The sequence below is a fragment of the Temnothorax longispinosus genome, chromosome 7 (assembly GCF_030848805.1).
Source record: "Temnothorax longispinosus isolate EJ_2023e chromosome 7, Tlon_JGU_v1, whole genome shotgun sequence".
In the NCBI taxonomy this organism is placed as follows: Eukaryota; Metazoa; Arthropoda; class Insecta; order Hymenoptera; family Formicidae; genus Temnothorax; species Temnothorax longispinosus.
The window spans coordinates 16,043,588-16,065,565 of record NC_092364.1 but is presented as its reverse complement, the minus strand read 5'-3'; the positions used below and the strand labels follow the sequence as shown (position 1 = coordinate 16,065,565).

The following is a 21,978-nucleotide window of genomic DNA, read 5'->3' as shown; positions in this document are numbered from 1 at the left end:
GCGCAATAGTTCTTAAGATATTTATATCTATATTTTAAGAGATATCAAAAGATGTTTTTTTATGGCCGTGGTTATGGCCATGCAGCTTTAGCATCCAATGTCTATAACTCCACAAAAAAAAAGAAAATCATACATCTTCGAATAACAAATAATATAATAATAATTGTAATAATAATTCGCAAAGTTATATTTATTCTAGTTTCTCAGAGAACTAGAATGGAATTAATTTTGATATACAATCATCCCCTTTCATAATCTGTAAAGAAACTTTCTCTATTGGAAATTGTATTCACAATTTTTAAGTACCAACTTGAAACGAGTGTAGGTATTCATAAAAATTGCTCCAGTTTAATCTATGAAAGTCATTTAGAAAGCGATTAATTGACTTGATAAAGCGCAGACCGCTTTTATCACAACACCGTCAACTTAATGTCACTTGTATACGAAAAGAAAAATGCGCCAACCTCTCGATACATATTTCCAATCGGTACGCCGGACAAGAGGCCTCTGTACTCACATATGCATTTCGAGCGGAGGGTGCAGCGAATTCTCGCTCGTGCCGCGTGCGAATCTCTGTTTACGCACGTGCAGACGGTATTTCATTAATTGCTCGGCGCAGCCCGCCCATTCATTTTGCCACGTGATCCCATGATCCTCTTCCATGATATTCGCATACGTCACCATTAATTATAACATGCGCAAACACATCGATCAGTACGCGCGGATAATGAGCTCAGAGAAATAATCACCAGCTCGTACTGCTGAATTATCGTAATTCCACGCTAATAATAATTATTCTTAATGAACGTGTGTTTAATATCCGTTTCGTTACGATGTAAAATATTAAGCTAATCGTAAGGTTTGACGAGAGTAACGAAGTAGTTCAGGACGGACTTTATGTTTTAATAAAATCATTAAAAAAATTATTAACCTATTGAAGCTAACTTCCTTAATTGAAACTGAAACGCTCATTGTCTCGCTAGCACCAATAAATTTATATTAAGAAAATATAGAACCAAGAATAAATTATTGAAATAAGTAAATGATATATACATGCGAATAATTTAACGATAATTTTGCCGGGTAGATATTAAAACTTTACTATTTCTCTCGACAATCTATATAGAATTTTGAAAAAATTTTGAGAAGTAACAATTACTTCTCCCATGTACTAATGCTAGAGAAATTAAACCACAGTTAATTAGAAAAGATCCGATATAATTATACAAAAAGTGTGGCACGGAGAAGGTAATGAGTTTAATTTGCGGGCTGATAGGCGATTATGCCCAGAGAAATTCATATTTTCGTATAATCATGCGGCAACTCATCCGCGAGTTGTAATAAGTCTCACCTAACACACAGGCTAATGATTAATTAATTTTAGACAGTCGTTAACAGAGCATCGCGCCGTAAATTCTGGTTCAACCGTCAGATAACACAGAAAAGGCGTACAATCGTTAGGCATAGAAAATCGTTTAGGATTACAACTTCGCATGTCGCGACGTGCGATGAATGCCATAAAGATCACTTTGATCATACGTTAATCTGTGTGGAGCACATTTTTCTTCAGAGATATCTGATCTCAGTATACGCAACTCTCACCGTCTACGGCTCATTAATTTTCTCTCACGCTATTCGAGGAAAAAAAACCAGTCAAGGAGATCCGAACTCCTGTCTTGCCCTTGAATCGATCATGTTGATGAGCGCGACACGATGCAACGGGAACAGGAATCTGGTCGGTATTTCAACGTCGGAACCTGTGAATTACCGTGTGACACCCGATGCGGCGGTGAAACAAAAAAGACATATCCGCATTAATCTGCCATTTTATCATTAAATCCATCTCACGTACTCCGAAACACGTAACTGTACATCGTACATACGCGACGTATTGGTTTCAGCGCATTATAACGGACTTCGTACATTCCGCGCGTGATTGATTGATGTGTCCATATATCTCGTTAATCTTATGCAGTCTGATAAGGGTAAAAATATCAAGAAATTCAAAAGGAGATCAATTTCGAATGTTTTATACTGGAGTTTTAAGTTTGGTATAAAAACTCGGTATAAAGTATAAAACATCCGAAAGACTTTTATCACAGAATAAATTTCAAGGAATAGTATTTTCGGAACTTTGTAGATATAGTCGACCCTCAAAAAGATAAAGAACGTACATAGAGGCGTTTACAGGGGGCGATAAAATGATCGTTAACACCTGGATATGCTCGTTGTGTTCATAAAAAAAAGTCACGTTCATAAAAAAATAAACTGGTGCGAACAATATAAAAACCACGTGGCGCGTTAATGGTCCCTTTTTGTTAAAATCACACTATTTCGCGTTTCTTAATTGGCCTGACGAGCCTCTTAAGTATAATTCCCTCGGCGGCGCGCTCGGGTTATACGATCCACTTTCATCGCAAGTATGCACCATTGTGTGCGCGAGCATTACATTATTTGTTGCGCGGATGTCGCATTATTCTTCTGAGCTAACGAACTCGTGTCATCGGTTGCAACCTCAGCGTCCTTGAGCAGATCCATAAACGCTTGGCATTCTCATTACGATCGTCTCCTAGCAGCGAATGTTCAACTAGGAATGCAGATGTTAGTCTACGTCCTCCGCGCTCTCAGATCCGCTTACGACGATCATATCGATAATGACTGCTTTCTATACACGGATTATAATGATTGGCAGCTGATCTTGATTATCTCAACAATAGAAAGGCCGACAATACAGTGCTAGCTGGATTCAAACGTGAAATGTAGATATACAGATTAATCATGTGTGTGACTGAAATCAAGTTTTTTTTTATCCAGCAGTCTGCGATTAAGGGTTAAACGTGGCCTTAGCATAATATTTATTCTTGTTACGTAATAACATCCGTGAAAGCAAAAATGAATAAATCATGAAGATTATAAAAACAACAGCACGAAATTATACATTTATATTTTGCTAGTGATGAAAATGCAAGTCTCATTGCCATTTATTAATTTGACACATTGCAACATCCAAGTACAGAAAAAAATATACGCAAAAAAGAATGTCAATAATATGCAGAAAAGAGAAATATGCAAGCAGGTAGGATTGAGAGCTATGTCGGTCGAGGGGATCGGCGATTTGCCGGTTCGAGAATCCGGCTTATGACAATTCATGAATAATAACGTCGCGTAAGGAGGAACCGAAGGTACAGTTACATTTTCCACTCATTTCTACGCAGTACAGGTAGTACACGTTCGAGCGAGCATATAAGTACGTATGTCGGTACGTACGACGGGTCACCCACTTCGTTTTTCATGAAGAACACGTACGTGACGTGGCCCCTGGTCGACCAGTTCAAGATTCCCGAACTAGGGATAGATCGACCTCGGATATACCGTAATGTCAGTGAAAAAAAATATCATGTGTTACAGTAAAACTGTAATTTATTTATTCGGCGGTAACGGAACGGCCGGACTCGAGACTTGCAAAAAGGAACCCGCTTCTTCAATCCGCGTCTAATAAATATTCAAAGACCGCCAAATAATTCTGATAACAATTGACGAAGGTAATTCACTTAAAAATGTAAAAAGTTCAATGTCTGCCTTATAGATTCCTATTACAGTTACTTAACAGATGATACGCTCTCGCAGTTCCCTTACTATTATTTAATGGTACACTTCTAAGTTACACGCATTATTAAATTTGAACGTTCGTTCTTAATTTAAAATTTCATAACGGTGAATGGCGGAATTCCTCGACATCACTCATTCGTTTCGCGTATGTTTAGACTTCGAGAATGAGCGCGCGGGGCTTAGTAAGTATACGCTAGCCGTCATCACAGCGCTTTGCTGATTCACTCTAACAAATCTGTCTGCAGCGCGAAGAAGCGTTTAACGCGAGCAACGCGGGTCTACTGAAACTATGCCGAGTTATGTCGTTCGGTGCGCGGTGCAACGACACCGTTTCTTTATGTGCGTGCACGTGAACAGCATGCGGGTTCACGTCTATTGCTGCATTCATCTGGGAAGGTGCGACAGAGACGGAGAAAGCGCGTTACGCATAAATGACTGCGCGCGTAGGTGCAATAGCGCAAAAAAATAATAATAAAACGCAGTACATCTCGAAAATGTGGGTTAATCGACGGCTCGAAGTGGAGCGAAACCTGCCTCACGTCGTCTCGTAATTCACGCCGGAAGGTAAGACGCCTCGAGCTGTCCCTACGGTGACCTTCGCGGGATGTCACCTCCCGTTTCGCCTTCCTTTCTCTTCCGTTTGGCACCGAGCCGCGCGCTGATGGGTGTGAGAAACGCGCGTCTCGCACGTGCGGAACGATATTTCAAACACGAGTTCTTTCGGGCTGACGTTTTCTTGGGCTAAATAAATTGCAGGTTTTACAATTTTTGGCGGCAGTATTTTATAGTACGCAGTTACACACAATTACTTTCCAACATCCATGTTAGAATAAGCTTGCCCTCTTAAAATAACGTCATATATTTAATTAATCGCCTTTAGAACGCGCGATACAATGCACTTATTAACAATTTAAAAAAAATTAACACAAAAATAATACAAAAATAAGGATTAATTTGATTACTTATCTATTTAACAGACACTGTCTCTGAGCAAATTAAACAAGTGCGTTCTTTAAATTTTTGATAAATAAAATTTATATCTATTTTTATTTAGGCGATTTAAAAAAAGAATAATTTCCAACTAAATAGCATATTATGTTGCTAGTTTATGATAAACGCTGGAAAATTTTTACGACAGATGGCAAGAGGCCAATTGCATAGTTAGGTCGCAAAACTTTATCGATACTTTATCGATCGCTTTGGCATTGTTCCCGCTGCTCATTAAGATATCGTTAAACTTCAACGAATACCATAATTGTTCGCGTTTATTATCGTTATTTACATACGATGAAACCATTCGTTGAACGAGAGTTCTACCCGGTGATACTTTTGTAAAAAATTTCTCGGCGACGACAATGAATGAAAATCAAGATAAAGATCTATCTATATAAAGACGATAAGAAATGTTCCTATAAGGAGTAGATATCACGTCATAGGGTGGGAACAACGACAGCGTAATTTGCATATAAAGTGTAATTTCGTGCACAATCGCGCCTTACGTTCCAAGGTCTCTCGGGCATTGTTTATTAGGTTTGTCGTGACCCGTTATATATTAACACTAAGAAGGCGGGGCATTTTACGGTTTCTTCTTCGAAACCGCACATTGCGTAACACAACGTCGACCATTGTATTGTACGACTGCGCGCCATGAAAAAAAGGCAACTCACAGGCGACACTGAATCGCCATTTTTACGGAGTGAAATTGTAGAATGGGCCCTCCGAAGGTTATGCGAAGTAATTTGTAATTGTACCAGATTTGGAGAAAACACAATTTTCACATGATATTACAGCACACCTCAATCAAATGTAAGAATTCCAGCGAAACAAATCGTCATAATGCAAAAATATCATTTATTTAAATAAATGTTGCATATAAATTGAAAACAAAAATAGATATTGATCATCGATGCATATTTCAGTCATAATTTGCAGCGAAGAAGAGTTGACCGTCGATAAATTGTTTTCTCATCGACAAAAAAAGGTATATGCGATAACTTATCGGTCTACTTAAAAGTCTTCGAATCGTTAAAAGTCAATTTTACGCGCATATTTACTTCATGCATATTTTAAAGTAAAGTGTACTATGTAAATTGCAATTGTCACAAGAATCGAAAATTTCTTTCGACGATTTCTGCAACAGAGCAGCATCGCAAATCGATTAAACGAAGGACTTAATCGCGCAACAGATGTTGCGTTTAGACAGGGAGGACCGTCTCTTCCTTTTGCCCGTGATAAATCTATCGTGCATTAAGTGGGTGTTACGCGTGGGGTCGAGCACGATTAGGCGATTACTCGCTTTCACGGGGGTGTGGGCGCAATTCCGCGCAATAGACGTTCTAAAATTCGAGGGACCCACCCGTGTGCCCCCGTAAATGCTACTTAGCACCCAATAAACACACTCGATTGAAATGATACCGAGTGAGCGTTAGTGATTGAACTGAGCTCAAAGAAGCTTGTACTCTGATCTTTTCCAAGATGAAATCGAGGGGGTTTTATCGTGCAAAATTATTAAAATCCGGACTCAAAGATTAGAAATAAAAAATTTTATTTTGAAGAACTAAATGACGCAATAGGAAAATTCTATAATATTCAAAAGTGCGAGATAATTGTCGCATTAAATTGCACTGTGTGAATAAAGATCTTGTTAATTATTTATTGGATTCTCGATTAACAGCATCTAATTTTCTAATTTCCTACGATCAAACTTGTTTATTTTTTCTATTTCAAAAACCGTTAACCTAAGATTTAATTTTTTAACTTGTTTAACGATCCAACGTGCGGTATCATCCCGACTGACCAGTTGAGATCCCAACCGAGGTCAACTGCAAATTAAGTAGCTCGGTAATTGCGACCTGGATTTTTATAAAAACACTTAAAAGTTAAAGTATTGCGAAAAGAATCCGACTATGCGGCACATCAGATAGCGGTCAGCATATCGTCGCCTTGATTATCGCGTGACGACCGATTATGATGGAAAGTTGCGCATCGGGTAAGAGAAGTACGGCGAGAGCTAACGAGCATAACCGCCTTGTGCCGATTCGCGCTTTTGCAATTGGATTTTGAAATGGTTTCCCGATCGCGATTCATGACACGCGCTCAACGCCGGTGGTATCGAAGAGCACGTTGGGCCGGATGTAACATTGTATTCGTTCCGCGGGTATCTCTCATGCGTAGATATTAATGCAATTATTATATTGATGTTATACATAAAAGGACAGTTGATTTGATTTGCATCATTGGCAAATCATTATATCGTTGTTTATTATTACCAAAAAAACATAAGATGGATCATGCCTGTAAACTAATGAATTAAAATTTGTAAGACTTGGATATTATACGGTTACAAAATTGCATCCTATTCATAAAGATAGAATTATTTGATAACTAAATAACTGTTGTATGGACAATTTGCTCTCGATATTTTTCAAATGTGAATAATGTGCTTTGGTATCTTAATTTTTTTTTTCAATGTAAGTTCTAGGAGCTGACAAAGTTAATCGAGCATTTAGCGTAAGATTCCGCGAGTAAGATTCCGTTTTCGTTTGCATTGAGTTTTGCATTTCGGTTGCACGACTATTGCCACTTTCACGATCGATCGATCGTTACCAAATTCCTCAGAGTCCGTTACACCCGATGTCGAGTGTTCACCAGGCACGCTCGCAACAATCGCGCGATCACGCCGCGATTCGCGAGGTAATGACGCGGCCACAGCGGTTTCTAAAACTCGATGGAATTTCTTTCCCAGAATCAGCCGTGATTTCACGAGTCGCGATTGTCGCCGTTATAGATGCCGACATAATGCTTCGTTCCTATTCTTGGCGCGACTTCCTCGCCTTATCCGCCGGCGCGCGGCGGTGCGCCATGTAATTGGGTTACGAGAACGACCGTGTACATTGTTACGATTACTCCTCCCTGGCGGTCCCTCTCAACAACATCCTCCCGTTCCACCGTCGTGTTAACAACGTTTTGTACTTTGATCGCGGTTGTATTTTTCGCCGCTTACCTCACCCAAGGTCTACGATAATTTTTGCATTCTTATCGACGATTGCATTCTACGCCAGCTTGTATCCGCGGTCGTCAATATTCGCGCAACACTCGTAGAAAATACTCGTGGAAAAACACCGACGCGCGGTCGTTGTTGCGAAACACGTTTTCGATTATCTTGGCTTCGAAACGGAACATAAAATCGGCCACTACCGAGTATAACTGATTCAGAAAGACACGGTACAGCGATATCGCGATATCTTTCCGAAATAGTCAGATGGGGGCAATTTTCGTCGCCATTAAACTTACGGCGGCTTCAATTGACGCGCTCGCCGTTCGAGCAGTGTCGTGTAATTACTTCGATGCTCCATATACCGCCCGTTCGTCGTACAGGGAGCGAAACGCGCGCGGCGGATCGTTCAATAATAAATCGCCAATAATTCCGTTCCAGTTCCGTCAAGATGACCCAAATAATGGCGCTTTTCGACCATCGCGGCAATAATCGGTGACAATTATGACAGCGTGTGGGTAGCAATGGGGGTTATTGGGCCGCGTAAGAGGTATAAAAGAAAGAGAAGAGAAAATGGGGGAGGGCACGAGAGATGGGTACATTTTTGGATAATGACCCACGCGCTCGAGCGCATCCTGCATGAAACGAATAATTGAAGTGGGTGCAACGTGATTAATTAACGTCCACGCACAACCGACCGTTGCACGTTGCACCATCGGGCCCGACCGGCTTTTATATCTCTCTGATCGTTCGCCCCGACGTTTCGCATCGCTTTGAGGCTGATTAATTAAGTAACAACTGTCCGTCGGATCACCGATGGACCTTTATTGCGCCCTGAAACTGTCTGTGCTACACGCGTAATACTTCGGCAATACTACCGCCGGAGAGAAAGTTTAGTCTTTCGCAAAAAAGGAAAAACGCCCGTGGAACGCCGATTTCTTTCGCAATAAATTTTCCACGACACGGACCGGCCGAGGGCCCAACGTGTTATTATCGCGCTAAGTTGTGACTCGTCGCGTAACATCGATAGCGTAACATTTACGATCGTTCGACTCGCTTAATTGCCGTGCTAAATTTCACGTAATCGCGCTTTAATTAAGCTTACAGAAATGCGCGTGCTGTATGATCGCAACTTTGTTATCTCTCGAATATGCTCTCATTTATATATATGCAAATACTCTCGATATTGAACTACTTTCTCTTTGCGTTATCTCTAAACAAAATTACGATTACGAGACAATCAAAAAGTTAATTATTTTAAGAATAAGTGATAGATATAGAATAAAAAAAAATTTGTTAATTTAATTGACCGGGCCTTGTAGTCAATCTCTGACGAAAAATTAAAACAAAATGTTTACTATATAATCGATTGTGAAAGTTTCGAGAAATCACCGGAAAACCGTCAAAGGTCAAGATCGCAACAAGTCCTATCAATATCCGTTATCAGAGGACGGAAGCGAGAATGCTACCGCGCTATCAATTGATAAGAAAATACATCGGTATGCACTTAGTAGTAGATATACAAGTTTCACCTGCTGTATAGAATGTTAATCGACTCTCCATCATCCATCTTAGCAGGTATTATAGTAATTGAAGTGTACGACACTGATTGTGGAACTTATTCAAAAAAGCGGCCTCCGCTACTTCAAATTAATAGTCACGATCAAATCAACCCATTATATTACGTCGGCGTCGGTGAGATTCTGCCGATTAACTAGTGTCAACAAGTGTCAAAAAGAAAGTAATTGTTGCTATTATAGTGCACTAACAACCGCGCTATTGTAATTTACGCGCCACGCTCAGTCGGTTATGAAGACTTGCATCGGTTTGAGAAACATTCAAACAGCTTAGTAGACGGCGCCACAAGATTAGCCGATCTACTTACCGATCATAGATCACTCGACTAACGATCGAATAAAAAATAATTTATTGATAACTGTTACTGTTACTAATTCCAAACTATTTCACATAATTAATAAATTATTTCAAAATGTAAATATCTATAAAAAGGTAAATGTATGTTTAATATTAGATGTATATAGGAACTATAAAAAGAAATCTGTTACCGGCTGAGTAGAAAACGATTTTAGATTTGTTGTTTAGTAGATAATATAGCGAACTGTTGCATTTATAGTTATGCATTATTTTAAATAAAAAATAACTTAATAAGTATTTATCAATTTCAGAAACATATATTTTGAAAAATAATGTTTTATTTCAGAAACTATCAAATGCAACTTTTAAAAAATAACAAAAAATATTTTTTTACTTTATTATTCTAAATAATAAAACAATATAAGATTTCATGGGTTTCAGATTTATAAAATTAGAGCAGAAAACATAAAAAAGTTGAAAGTGTAATTGTAATCATTTTTTCACAAACTACATATTTTTAACTAAATATATTCACACTGTTTTTTTCTAAGAACAAGTTATATGTGTAGGTATATCAGTCAATTTATATATTACAAAATAATATATAAATTGACGGTAAAAATAAATTTTCGAACAAAAATCATATTGCTGGTTACTTGTTAAAAATCACATTGATCTTATTTTATAAATAAATATCCACCTTCTGTCTTATATTGACGCTACATGTCTCTCAAATCACGTAAATCATGTAAAACTGTTTTTGAGAAACAATTAATGCTGAACAAAAAGCAGTATTTCGAAAAGTATACTCAACTTCCATGAATGGATCGCCCAAAGATAAATCCGTTCAAGCGCAACGAATTAAGATCCTATCTTTAATCCTATGGTTTTAAATTGCACAAACATTCCGCGCGAAAACGAATGTATGGCTAAAGTGAATATCTTCATTATTTTACGCCATTCCCTATTTCGGATATTTCAAGAACGCGCTTTCTGACCATATTAAGTCTACAGATGCGAGAGAAATAATCATTTTCGCCTCCATCTTTTTCGGCGTCTTTCACGACTCCTTCCGCGTTATTTCTTCATTTCGCTGGCAGAAATAAATAAAAAAGGAGGAAGTGCGCACACTTGGCAGGGGTCTTTGCAACAGTCCGCCTGTCACAAAGGAATCTTTTATTATCTCGCGCTTATTGCAGCAGCCACCTTTCGGGTTCCTCCGCGACGGAATTTCTTTCGCATCGAAGCGTGACGGGCGGCTCAATGGGTCGCGAAAAAAGTGAAATCTTCTCTTAGAGGAGAGCGACTTGATTCCTCTTGGGGCTCTCCTTTCGATTCCATTAACTGTTATAGGACAATCAACGTTACTTACCATCGACGTGAAGTAAAACTTCTCGAATTCTCGCTCGTGAAAACGCGCCGACGTCAAGTTCGTCGCTATGTGCTGTGCGTGCTTCGATAAAATATCCTCGCCTTTCTTGCAAAGCCACGATAGTACCTGTAATTTAAAAAATCAAACACAGATATATTAATTTAGATTGCTAAAATGTCATTAATATAGACTAAATATTAGCAATTATCATGAGCAATTTAGTTAATTAAAAATATTTTTAAATTTAGTTAGAGAAACATATTGCACATTTCATATGTATTATTGATAGAAACTGATTTCAATAAACTTTTCTCAGAGCGCAAAAATATATTTCAAATATTTAGTTCATTTATAAGACATTGGATTATTTTTATCTCTCATCGTGTTTATTTTTTAAATATTAGTTTCGGAAATAAAAGCGATGATGTAGTAAGACATTATTGTTAATTGATGCTCTATCTTTCAGTTGCAATTGCTTTATGCTTCCTTCTTTCAAATGAGTTGTCGAATAAGTCGCAGGCAAGACCATACATGTGAAATGATGCTTTAAGACGTAACCGGTCTTAAAAGGAACCGAAGACATAATTTACACATTGGACATAACAATTATCTTGTACCCTCTCTCTTGAATCCGCAACTTTTCCTTCAAGAATACTACATTCGCGAAGTGAAAACATATTTCAAAATTTCTGTGCGTTGCTTTCGCATTTACGCGTTAACGTTGAACGCTAAGTATGGAAAAATAGAATTCTCGTAACAATGGACGGATTTGTATCAAACAACCGCGCTAAAACATGAATTTATTCTCAGAGAACAGCGTACGAACAGCGCGTACAGCTTTGCCTGAGTGTAAAAGTGACGGTATTTAGTACAGCTGGACAGTGAGTAATCGCCGCGCATCCGAATTCGCTGGATAATTAAGGCTTTCCAGCGCAGCTGTCCCTGACTTCACAGCTTCACACGAGAGTTATTTATGGCACACACACGGGATACGCGCGTAGACTATCGCCGAGAATATGTCGATTTTTCGATCCATTTCAATTATCAATTCGTGCAACAGACAATAACAAGACAATACTGTACTAGAGATCGACGACTCTCGCTACGATTAGTCACGTCTTACGCAATTCTCCTGCAAGAAGATCCCTACCGATCCTCGCAATATTGCTCGTTATGCAATCGCACGGTCTTCATTATGACGTAATCAAACAATCGTATGACAGAAATAATCCTCCGATAATGATCGGTCCATGTCAAACGCGCGCGCTCTCGCTCGGTATTGCCACATTTACCGTCATGCTCCAGAACTTTCAAACAAACGACGTATCGCTCGGGGAATTATTGCTTATGACTTATGACGACTTAATACTCGCTCTGGTCGAAATATTAATCGTTCGTACGATGATTTGTACGGTCTACATTTCTGCCGTTGAACAGTTAACGATGAAAAAAAGAGTGTGCGGAATGTAATATCTCCAATATATCTCCGAAACGTCAAAATATATTACGGACACTTGTCTTAATTAGGCATTCGCGTGAACGGAAAGAGGCGATAAAAAGCAGGAAACTTGTACGAAGCAGGTTGTCAAAAGCGACAAGAGTAATTTGCAACAACGTAGATCCCTGGAACTGGATCCAAATGCATCAAGACGTGTTTTAAATAACAGATGTCAATCTTATTATTGTTACTCTCCATTGAACAAAATAAAATATCGATTCAATCAAAAATCGCGATCAAGGAATAAGATAAATTCACAATTCTATTTACCGATTTTCCCGTCCTTTTTCCTAGTCGAAGACTAGTCTCATCTGCATAATCTGATTAAAAAACGATCTCTGGCTCGATGTCACGATCTTATATCTGTCGCGGTCGTTTCACCTGTCACACACATGCGCGGTCGTGGACCAAAGCGTGTTTCTTGAAGGGAATTTACGACGACGACGCGCAACGTCGAAGATCTTGCCGATAATTAGATCGCTTCTACGTGCGCGTCGCGCGTGATAAATGGCTAATCGTCCCACCACGACGCACCAACGAGTGAAAAATACGCGGGGATAATTAACGGCAGCAGCTGGAGGAGAATGTACCGCGAAGGAAAGTGGACGAGACGAGTCAGGAAAACGTTGAATGAAAAAGAAATAGAAAAGAAGAAAAAGAGTATATTTTTACGATCTGTTGCATCTAGAATTAAATTTGAAATAAAGTTTTGTGCGACAAGAACGTTATTAAAAATTTAATTATTTTCTTCTTGTCGAGATAAAAAAAAAGTTTCTGCTTAAATCGCCGATTTGCGCAGTCTTAGAATGTTTCTCGCAAGAAACCGAAACGGTACTTCATGTCATTCAGATGTATTATCTAAAGGTACCATCACACGCAGAATTGCGTCCGAGATGAAATGAAGATGAACGGATGTTCGCGTTGACGATGTTTGCAGATATGAGACAGAAGCTGTATACACACGAGCATCAGAAATGAATTAAGAAGGGGACTTCGATTCTGCGAGGAAGAAGGTGGGCCCTCTCGAAGGAGCATGATTGGGCCCGAGGAGAAACGGAAACCGCTTCGATCATAAGCAAACCGTGGCTTATTTGGGTCACTGGGCCGCGTTAGGTGAGCCGCCGATCGAATGTCGTGCATACGGCTCCGTACAACGTATACGCGGATCCTTCGAGTGTGCAAAACCCGCTTGTCTGTGGGACGGCGATGTGGGAGCGGACAGCGAATTTCGCGTATCGGCTTTTGATCGTGTATACGGATTTATCTCACGCATAGATCGCGCCCGAGAATCACGCACGTCGCCGCGATTTCTAGGTAAATATGCGAAAAACGGATAGGCGCGCGATGTGTATTGTAGAGATTAGAAATGGTATTTATGTCTCGTGCAGTGTCCACTCAAACGCTCGAGTGTTTTATTTCGCCAAATGCACGCGACGATAAATATGTGAAAGAAATATAAAATAAGAATCATGCGATGTCCTTATTTTCTAATGAACAGTTTTCTAATAAAAGTGATATTATGCAATAAAAGACAATGTAAAATTTTATCTAAAAAAAAAAAATTAAGAGCAAGAATATCACGTGATGGAGGACGATTGCTCATTCGTAGTCAATCATTTGCGAAAAAGAATAATCACGGATCACGAAGCACAGAAAGTTTGGTATTCTTTTTTTTTTACTAAATGCAGATACATCAGACGAGTACACTGGACGTTTTTGCAACTACTCGACTCCGAACGTTGAGTTATCGATCGGTCGGGGAGGCAAACGTGGGAAATGAAAGTTAAATCACGCGCTAACTAATGTACACACTCCGCGGCGGCCATAAAAAGATTATAATATATCATCATCCGGGAATTATATGCATTTAAAAGCCGCCGGTATTTAAAACGGGCGTACGAATATTTCATGCGCGACGCGGCCGGAGCGTGACGCTCAACCCAATTACGAATTTTTCAGATCCCCTCTCGAGCGCGAGAAGACTCATGTCTCATCTCGTATCGATCGAAAGTATCGAGCGGCGCGCGAAGCACCGACGTGGGAAGTAAAAACTAAACCACGTGCCAAGAAGCGACGTGCGTTTCGCGCTCGTTACAAAATTAACGTTATAAATCATCTCACGCCCGAGTTGTATTCATCGACATTAGCGAAGGCGATCAGTCTCGACGTCGCACATTCCGGAGAGAAATCGTAAGAACCATGAGATCGTAAGGAAGCGAGACGTGTGCGATGAGCACCTCGTTATCGCCACATTTTCCTCCCTTCCTTTTGACTCTCGCTTGATCCCGTTGGCAATATAATTGTACGCGATTGTCTAAGCTTCTTTGGTTTATTCAACATCTCTGACAATACTGCTTGACACGAATAAAAACCCAATGTAAAATTTCAAACAGAACACCAATGTATCCATACGAAATGAACTTTCAAAAGGTCCTACAAACTCGTGAGATTATAAATATTCACCATGGAAAGTATTACAAGAACTAAGACCTTTTGCCATTAATGCTAATTCTCGTCTCGCGGTGGAACACGGTTCCGATACCGAACTGCGGAGTTGTCGGCGTAAAGTGGAAAAAATCATATGCGCCCACGAAAAAAGTCACTCGCATTGATTTGAATATCTTTAATGAATTCGACACGCCGCCGCTCGACTATTACTACCGAAACGATCCTCGTAAGATGCAACACTGGCTCTCGTATCGTCCCGTTAAGGGAAAGATACACGGAAATCTCTTCGATCATAAGCAGACCTTAGGTTATACGGGTCACTGGGCCGTGCTAAGTGAACGACGATCAAATACCGTAAACACGTGTACGTGAGTGTGTGTGTGTATGCGCGCGCGCGCGCGCGCGAGGTGAGGTGAGTCAGGTGCGAGCGTGCAAACGAACGTTGCATCGAGCCTCCTCCACCTCCAGCACCTTCTCTTCTCTGCCGCATGCAGCGATCTCACGCGTCGCGACCTCGACGTGGACCGCGTGCGTTTTATCTCACCTCCACACGCCAAAGCGTGCAAACGCGCGCACGAGCGTGCACGCCTAACGGGCGATAGGTATTTAGGTTCCGTCGTGGCGCGCGCGCGCGCGGCTCTCTACCGAGAGTACCGAGAGACGCTTCCGCATCTGCGGCGCATCTTCTCACGCGCGCGTGGACCCGCGCGATCGCTTATCGCTTATGGAAAACGCAGCGTGTTCGATTCGATACCCTGAAGACCGCGAACGGTGTCGTTATGACTCCACCGCGCCGGCTACAACGCCGGCCAATTACCGATACCGTGTAACGTTTGGAGGAAAGAATGACGCGGACCGCAAGCACGTGGGAGTAGGTGACGCGTTCGACCACCTGGTCCACAATATATGCACAAGAGAGTTGAATAGGTTGAATAGCCTTTCGGATAAATCGTCGCTTGACGCACGAAAAAGCGTATCTCGATGGTGATTATTTGATTGGAGAACCGTTTGAGAAACTCAGGCGTTGTATATGAAAGGGAGATACATCTAATTCATTTTACATTCTCTAAATTGAAAGAAATTATCATTAAATCAAATCATTGTACGATAAATACCCGAAAATGCATTAAAAAAATAAAATTGATAAGGTCTATTAATCCGTAAACCGTTGCAATCATGTGATTCATGCAATTATTTAAACATAATATTTTAATATAGTTTCAGTTAATAATTGTTCTCTTTAAAAGCAATAATTAAAATTCTAAGAAATCTTTATCAAATTATTTAGAACATGAAGCATCGAAATCTCGGTTGAATTAGATATCCATCCCGTATTTTATTATCTCGTGTATCAGTAAAAAGAACGTTGTTATCGCGTCGAGTAGTCATAAGTATCTCCGTATTTCGCTTAATTACTTGGGCGTACACGCGAAAGTAAACCGTGCACGCGAGAGCTAATTCGATCGAAAGTATCCCGAGTTTTTGCCGCAGAGATGCTTTTATTCGGGCGGATACCTACCGAGCGAGACGCGCACGATTCTCCTCGCGCTTCCTCTCACCTCGCAATGAAGACCTTCGTCGCGGTAACGACGTACCTTCCTGAAACCTGCGTTTTACGACGCCGCCTCGTTTGAGTTTCGGGACGCGAGCCTCGTTTTATCGTCCCAGATTCGCGGCGGCACACGGCTTGTCGGCACGGCGAACGAAAGGAAAGAGGACGACGAACCAGGAACACGATCGCTTAGCTCGGAGGGCTGCCGAGACCCGAATTTTTATTCGCGATGACAGAACTATCCGCGCCGGTTCGTTCGCATGCTACTTTCTTACGGCCGATCGCATGCGTTACGAATCAACACGTCACACTTGATGCGCGTTGATGCGTGCGATTTTTGCCATTTCTCGAAACGATCGTAAAATACTGAAATGCTTCGGCAGTGATTCGTTGAAACGCGGCGCGAATAGATACGCAGACTGCGTCCGTCAGATATATATTCGTACGAATTCTTAAAGCGCGGAATGGGTGCGTAACTTACGAGAAGTCAAACAATTTAACAATTCGAAGAATGCTAATGATTCATCGAGTTCGTCGAGTTCGACGTATGGTTAATTTGAATTTTCAAGATGCCCAAGAGAGTGATTAAAAAGCGAAATGGCGCGGTCGCCGATTTGTCGACAGAGGGACTCGTCGCCGGTATTCAAAGCGCGATTAATTGAAAGTTTCACCCTCGACGAGTAGCTCCGCAATTTATCTTCGTCCACGTGACGCACGCGCATTCCCGCTGAATGCAGCACGAATATTCGACGAGATGCCTCTCGACCGCGATCTAACGAGCAAAATTAACACCTAATTTTAACCCGCACATCTGGAAGTGTTAGGTATATACATAAGCAATTAACCCGCGAAGGTTTAGAATGCCTAGATGTTCATGACAGATACAAGTTCAGGCTTCTGGTAACTAAAGTCAACATATAACATTACAAATTAATCCTTATTGCCATACATAGAGAATAAATAACATTAATAAATGTCGAAACAAAGCAATAGATAAAAGTAGCCATATCTATATTTAACAAAATACATTTTATTTATATATTATATAATTAAATATTAATTATGTACGCACGATCAAACGTTTTTTTACAGTCAATTAGCAAGATCACGCGAATCACAAAGCGCTAATAAATTCGACTGTCATAAAGCAAATTGCGATGTAGCTAAAATGGTTCCCAGGAAATTGATCAGGAAAGAACTTTATGATATTGTAGCGTCCCCCATGGAGTTGGAAAGGATTGATTGTCAATAGAGAACAATCGAGAGGAGAGCGAGGCGCCGTTCGAGAGGGACTGTGCAGTGTGAGGTTCGACGCGCGATTTATTCGTCCGACCATTTTTCGCGCTTTGACGTTGATACCATCTCACTATGGGACAAGCGGTTTGTTTCTCCGATCTGTACTGGCCGCGAACCCGACCGGGATTAATGGCTCGACGCGGTCGATCGCCGGTGCGGGTCGCCCACGCGAGAATCCGCGATTCGCTATCGGTCAAAATTTGATTTCCGTTTCGCACGACGTATGTCCTGTCAATTGAATTGTAACGTACATAAAATGCGCATGGACGGTTGTCGATGTGATCAATTTTGATTGACGTAGTAATTTAGATATCAATTGTCATTGCAACGGATATTGCGAGTGACAAATGAGGGGAAAGAGATAAAATGTTATATCTCACTCGTAACAGTACAATTGATTTTAATATATGTATAATATGTGTGTAATTCGTTTTGTGAAAAAATATGAAAAATATATTAATATTTCAGTAACGTTATATTTTGCAAAAAAAGAGCGATCTCTATTTACCAATATAAAAATTATGAGTAAAAAATAATTTTTCAAAATCTATAATAATAATAATACAGTCAATTCATAGAAATATAAAAAATGCTACAAACGTTATTACTCCTGAAATGTAATTATATTTATGTAAACCTGTTTAAAATATCGAACCATATTTTAAAAGAACAATGTAATAATTTCACGATGATAGTTGCCACGTCACATATGTCCGTCGTATATCAATAAACGGCAACTGTTAATCATTTTCTTACGACTTGCGTCCTACTCCGAGTCGATCCCTGAAGAACTCGGAAGATCGTTCGTCGAATCGAATTCCCCGATACCGCACAAGCGCGTGCTGTCAAGTTGAACGCGAACGTGACAGCACGCTATCAGTCAACGGGGAGACGAGATGTGGGAACATTGTGAGATGAGATTTATCGGTACCAAGTACCGATCGTGAATAAAATCTGAAGCGGAGATAGCGCGCACGCACCAGCGAATATAATACTTTTGTTCTGTCGGAAGATTGATTCGCCCGGGACTTAATTCTAAGCGTCGCGGGTCGCGGGCGTAATATCGCCATGTATAAATCGCGAGCCGATGATTAATAGAGCGTGTTCCACGCGTCGATCGTTGGTCATCTGGGGAGACAAATTGGAATACTTTATATTCATGAGCTATTTGAGATTTTTTTAGAGACCGTAAGGGTGTAACGCACGCTGCGAGATTACTTCGTGCGATCGCAGTTTAAAGGGCTCATTTAAAGGATAGGATTTAAAAGGTAGGAACCAAAATTCGTCTGGACGGCTAAAGGTATCGATGGTAGGGCCGGCATATATGTGTGCCATGCGCGTAATCAATGTCACAATGAATAATCGCACCGCCAAGGGCTACTCTTACCGCGATCTCTCATCCTCCTCGTCGCAGAAAAGATGAGACTGCAAACGAGACTCGGCACAATGATCCGATATGGAAGAGTAGAAAAAAATCATGATGGGAAATGACAATTGAGGCTAAAGAAAAACGAGCGATGGCTTTTAAAGTGCATGTCATAGTTCGTCTCACCAATTTTCTAAATTAATCATTTGCACATAAGATGACAATTATCATTGATAATAAGGAATAGACAGTTCTACGCGCACATAAAGGTCAAAAGCAATATACATTGACATTTACGTTAAAGCTATTATTATACGGGTGAAAACTGTTATTTGATGTCATCTCATAGAGCACAGTTGACGCTAATTTCTCCATGCAACTATAACTCCGCAATTTGCATAAACATTGATGAAGGCAGACATTATGACGGGTGAATTATAGTTATGGTATTGACTGTCGGTTTATGCGTGCGAGAAAATAACGTTTTTGTCATAATCATTAACGCGCTTAGGAAGTGAAACGCTCAGTGTGTGGCAACTAGTTAAAGCTTTTATTACGCCACTATAATACCGGCATGAGTCTGCATAACATAAGCATTCGGATCAACGGACCGCATTACGTAGTCCGGTAAAAATCTGGCAACTCCATATTGCTTTCAATTTATGACCTTATTTAAATGCCCGGAAATTCGTTAAATGCTCGGAACATTCGTACCGCGCATTTGTATCGCGTTTATATTTCTGGTCAAACTTACAAGTCGCGGAACATAAGAAGCGTAATAATTTTAACCACGCTAGAAATTATTAACGCTATAGTTCTCGAAGATTAACATCCGTGCACGTCGCACAAAAATCAACAGAATTTAAGCGAACCTCCACGTATAACTATACTTTTAATGGCGCAAATATTTTTCACAATTTTATTACGAAAGAATAAATCTACCCGTCCGTAAATATTTTATACATATCTGCATTCTGTTACGTTTCGATTGATTATATCCTGTGTCGCAGAAATGTCGTTTCACAAAATGGTACAGCGATTTGATCCAATCTATAAAATAGATAATTAATCGATCTGTGTGCGATCGTGCAGCTCTGATACAACGGTGATTCCTAATAGCGTGGCGTTACAGACGAGTTCCTTGCGGGATGTCATAGTAAATAGATCGGTACGAGACGCTCGAGACAAATGTCATTCCGATGCAGACCGGCATGCGAATGCATCGCGACGCGACAGTTATCGGTATCGTTGCGGATATCTCGTTGCAGGTGCGCCGCCGATTGGTCGGTACCACCCCGATCGCAGTTAAACAGCAAAATAAGAACAAGTCGGCGTGACGAGAAGTGCCTGGCGTACACCAAGAAGAAGTGCACGAGGTAATGAGGATACAATTTACTCCTAATAAGAAGATACGCATCATATTTTACGAGCAGACTTCTCGCGCTTCCGCACCATGTACGACATTCCCTTAGCCATAAACCCGTTGCGCATACAGTCCTGGTCATTAAAAGGCGCAAATGTCTTAACGAGTGGGCCCATAAGGACAACGCAATCCTTAACTTCTCGATATCCTCCGTGTGACCGTATAACGAAGTCCCTGCGTTTTTGCAATCCGCTTTCGCGGATAAGACGGTAATCAAGGCGGATATGCGCGCGAAATTACATATCTCGCGCTAGGTATGTAATTTCTCCCTTAAAGCAATTGAGATTTTAATTAGAGAGGCTCCGAAGTGAGGAGGGAAAGAGTTGATATCCAAGCACAGAGAAGTATCTAAGTTCTAAATTCGTTCTAAGACCAATTCTAGAAAAGATTCGAGAAATGAAGGAACGATGGGCGAAAATGCGACTCGCCGAACTCGGGAACTTAGATAAAACCGGGCTTCCATTAATCGCGCTATTAAACTTCCGGTATCAGCGAGTCCATCGGGACCGTCTGCTCTAATGGCGTCCCGACTGCATTCTACTACCGAGTTCACGTCTATTGATGGAAGCGATTCAAAGCGAGGGAACTGCGTTCGGTATATAGAGGCAGGGGTAGACGCCAACTGATTACGCAGCTACGAAGAAAGGGACTGCGCGGCCCGGTGTGTAACATATACACGGAGGAAAGGGGTCTCTCTACGGAGAGAGAGCCGAGATTATAGTTATTACTGTAATAAAGATACATGGTTTGTTTGTACTCCGGTCCGGAGAAGAGAAGGGCTGCCCCGGCTTCTCGCTGGCCAGGTTTGTTACGATTTATTTGCCCGCGAGCCGAGGAAGTATTACCGCCGAGGCCGACGCGATGTTAAAATCTCGATACCATCAACTCGTTCGAGCCTTTCTTCCGAATAATTTGTCAAGAGGCTCGTGCGCTTGTAAAATACTCCGCGTGTAGAGTTCTCAGATAATAGGCGTATCTATTTTCATTGCTTCTTTTCATCGACCGAATGCAGCTATACGTTAGATTGCGTGTATAATTGTATAGATACGTAAATGACTCAATTGAGCCGATATGAAAATGATATATCGCGTTCTATACAAATTATTCGCCGAAAGCGTTTTACAGATTAAGCTCTTAAAGAAGAATTCCATTCGCGATACGCGTTCGAGCTCGTAAAGTATCACTCGCACGTCGTTACACGGGAGCGAGAGTTTTGTTGAAAATCTAATTTACAACCGCAGATTGCGATCGTGCAGATTACGGGTTATGGATTACAGATTACAGGTTACAGACGCTCGTTACGACGGTCTGCCGGTTTGTTCGCGGGTTCTAATTTGCGGTGCAAAAAAAGACGTCGGTGCCATCTCCGATTCCGATAGAAACCAAGTTTTATCTCTTATGTTGCCGCCGCCCGTTAATCGATTGCATTCGTTCTGTTTATAGGCGATTACACGACGGTCGACGGCCCGACGACATTTTTCCTTGGCAAAGTTCTCCCGTGAGAACGTTCAGCCGGTCGCCCATAAAATGAAACTGTCCCTTCGC

The 21,978-nt window shown here is 40.8% G+C and overlaps 1 protein-coding gene across 2 annotated transcripts in view; it reads right to left on the bottom strand.

The window, feature by feature from the left end:
• LOC139816735 (uncharacterized) overlaps positions 1-21,978 on the bottom strand; it is a 293,006-nt gene that overhangs the window by 38,565 nt on the left and 232,463 nt on the right. For both annotated transcript variants that reach the window (XM_071784440.1, XM_071784441.1), the window contains exon 13: positions 10,851-10,976. In XM_071784440.1, the coding sequence (XP_071640541.1) occupies positions 10,851-10,976 (126 nt within the window). The remainder of the gene's footprint in view (positions 1-10,850; positions 10,977-21,978) is intronic.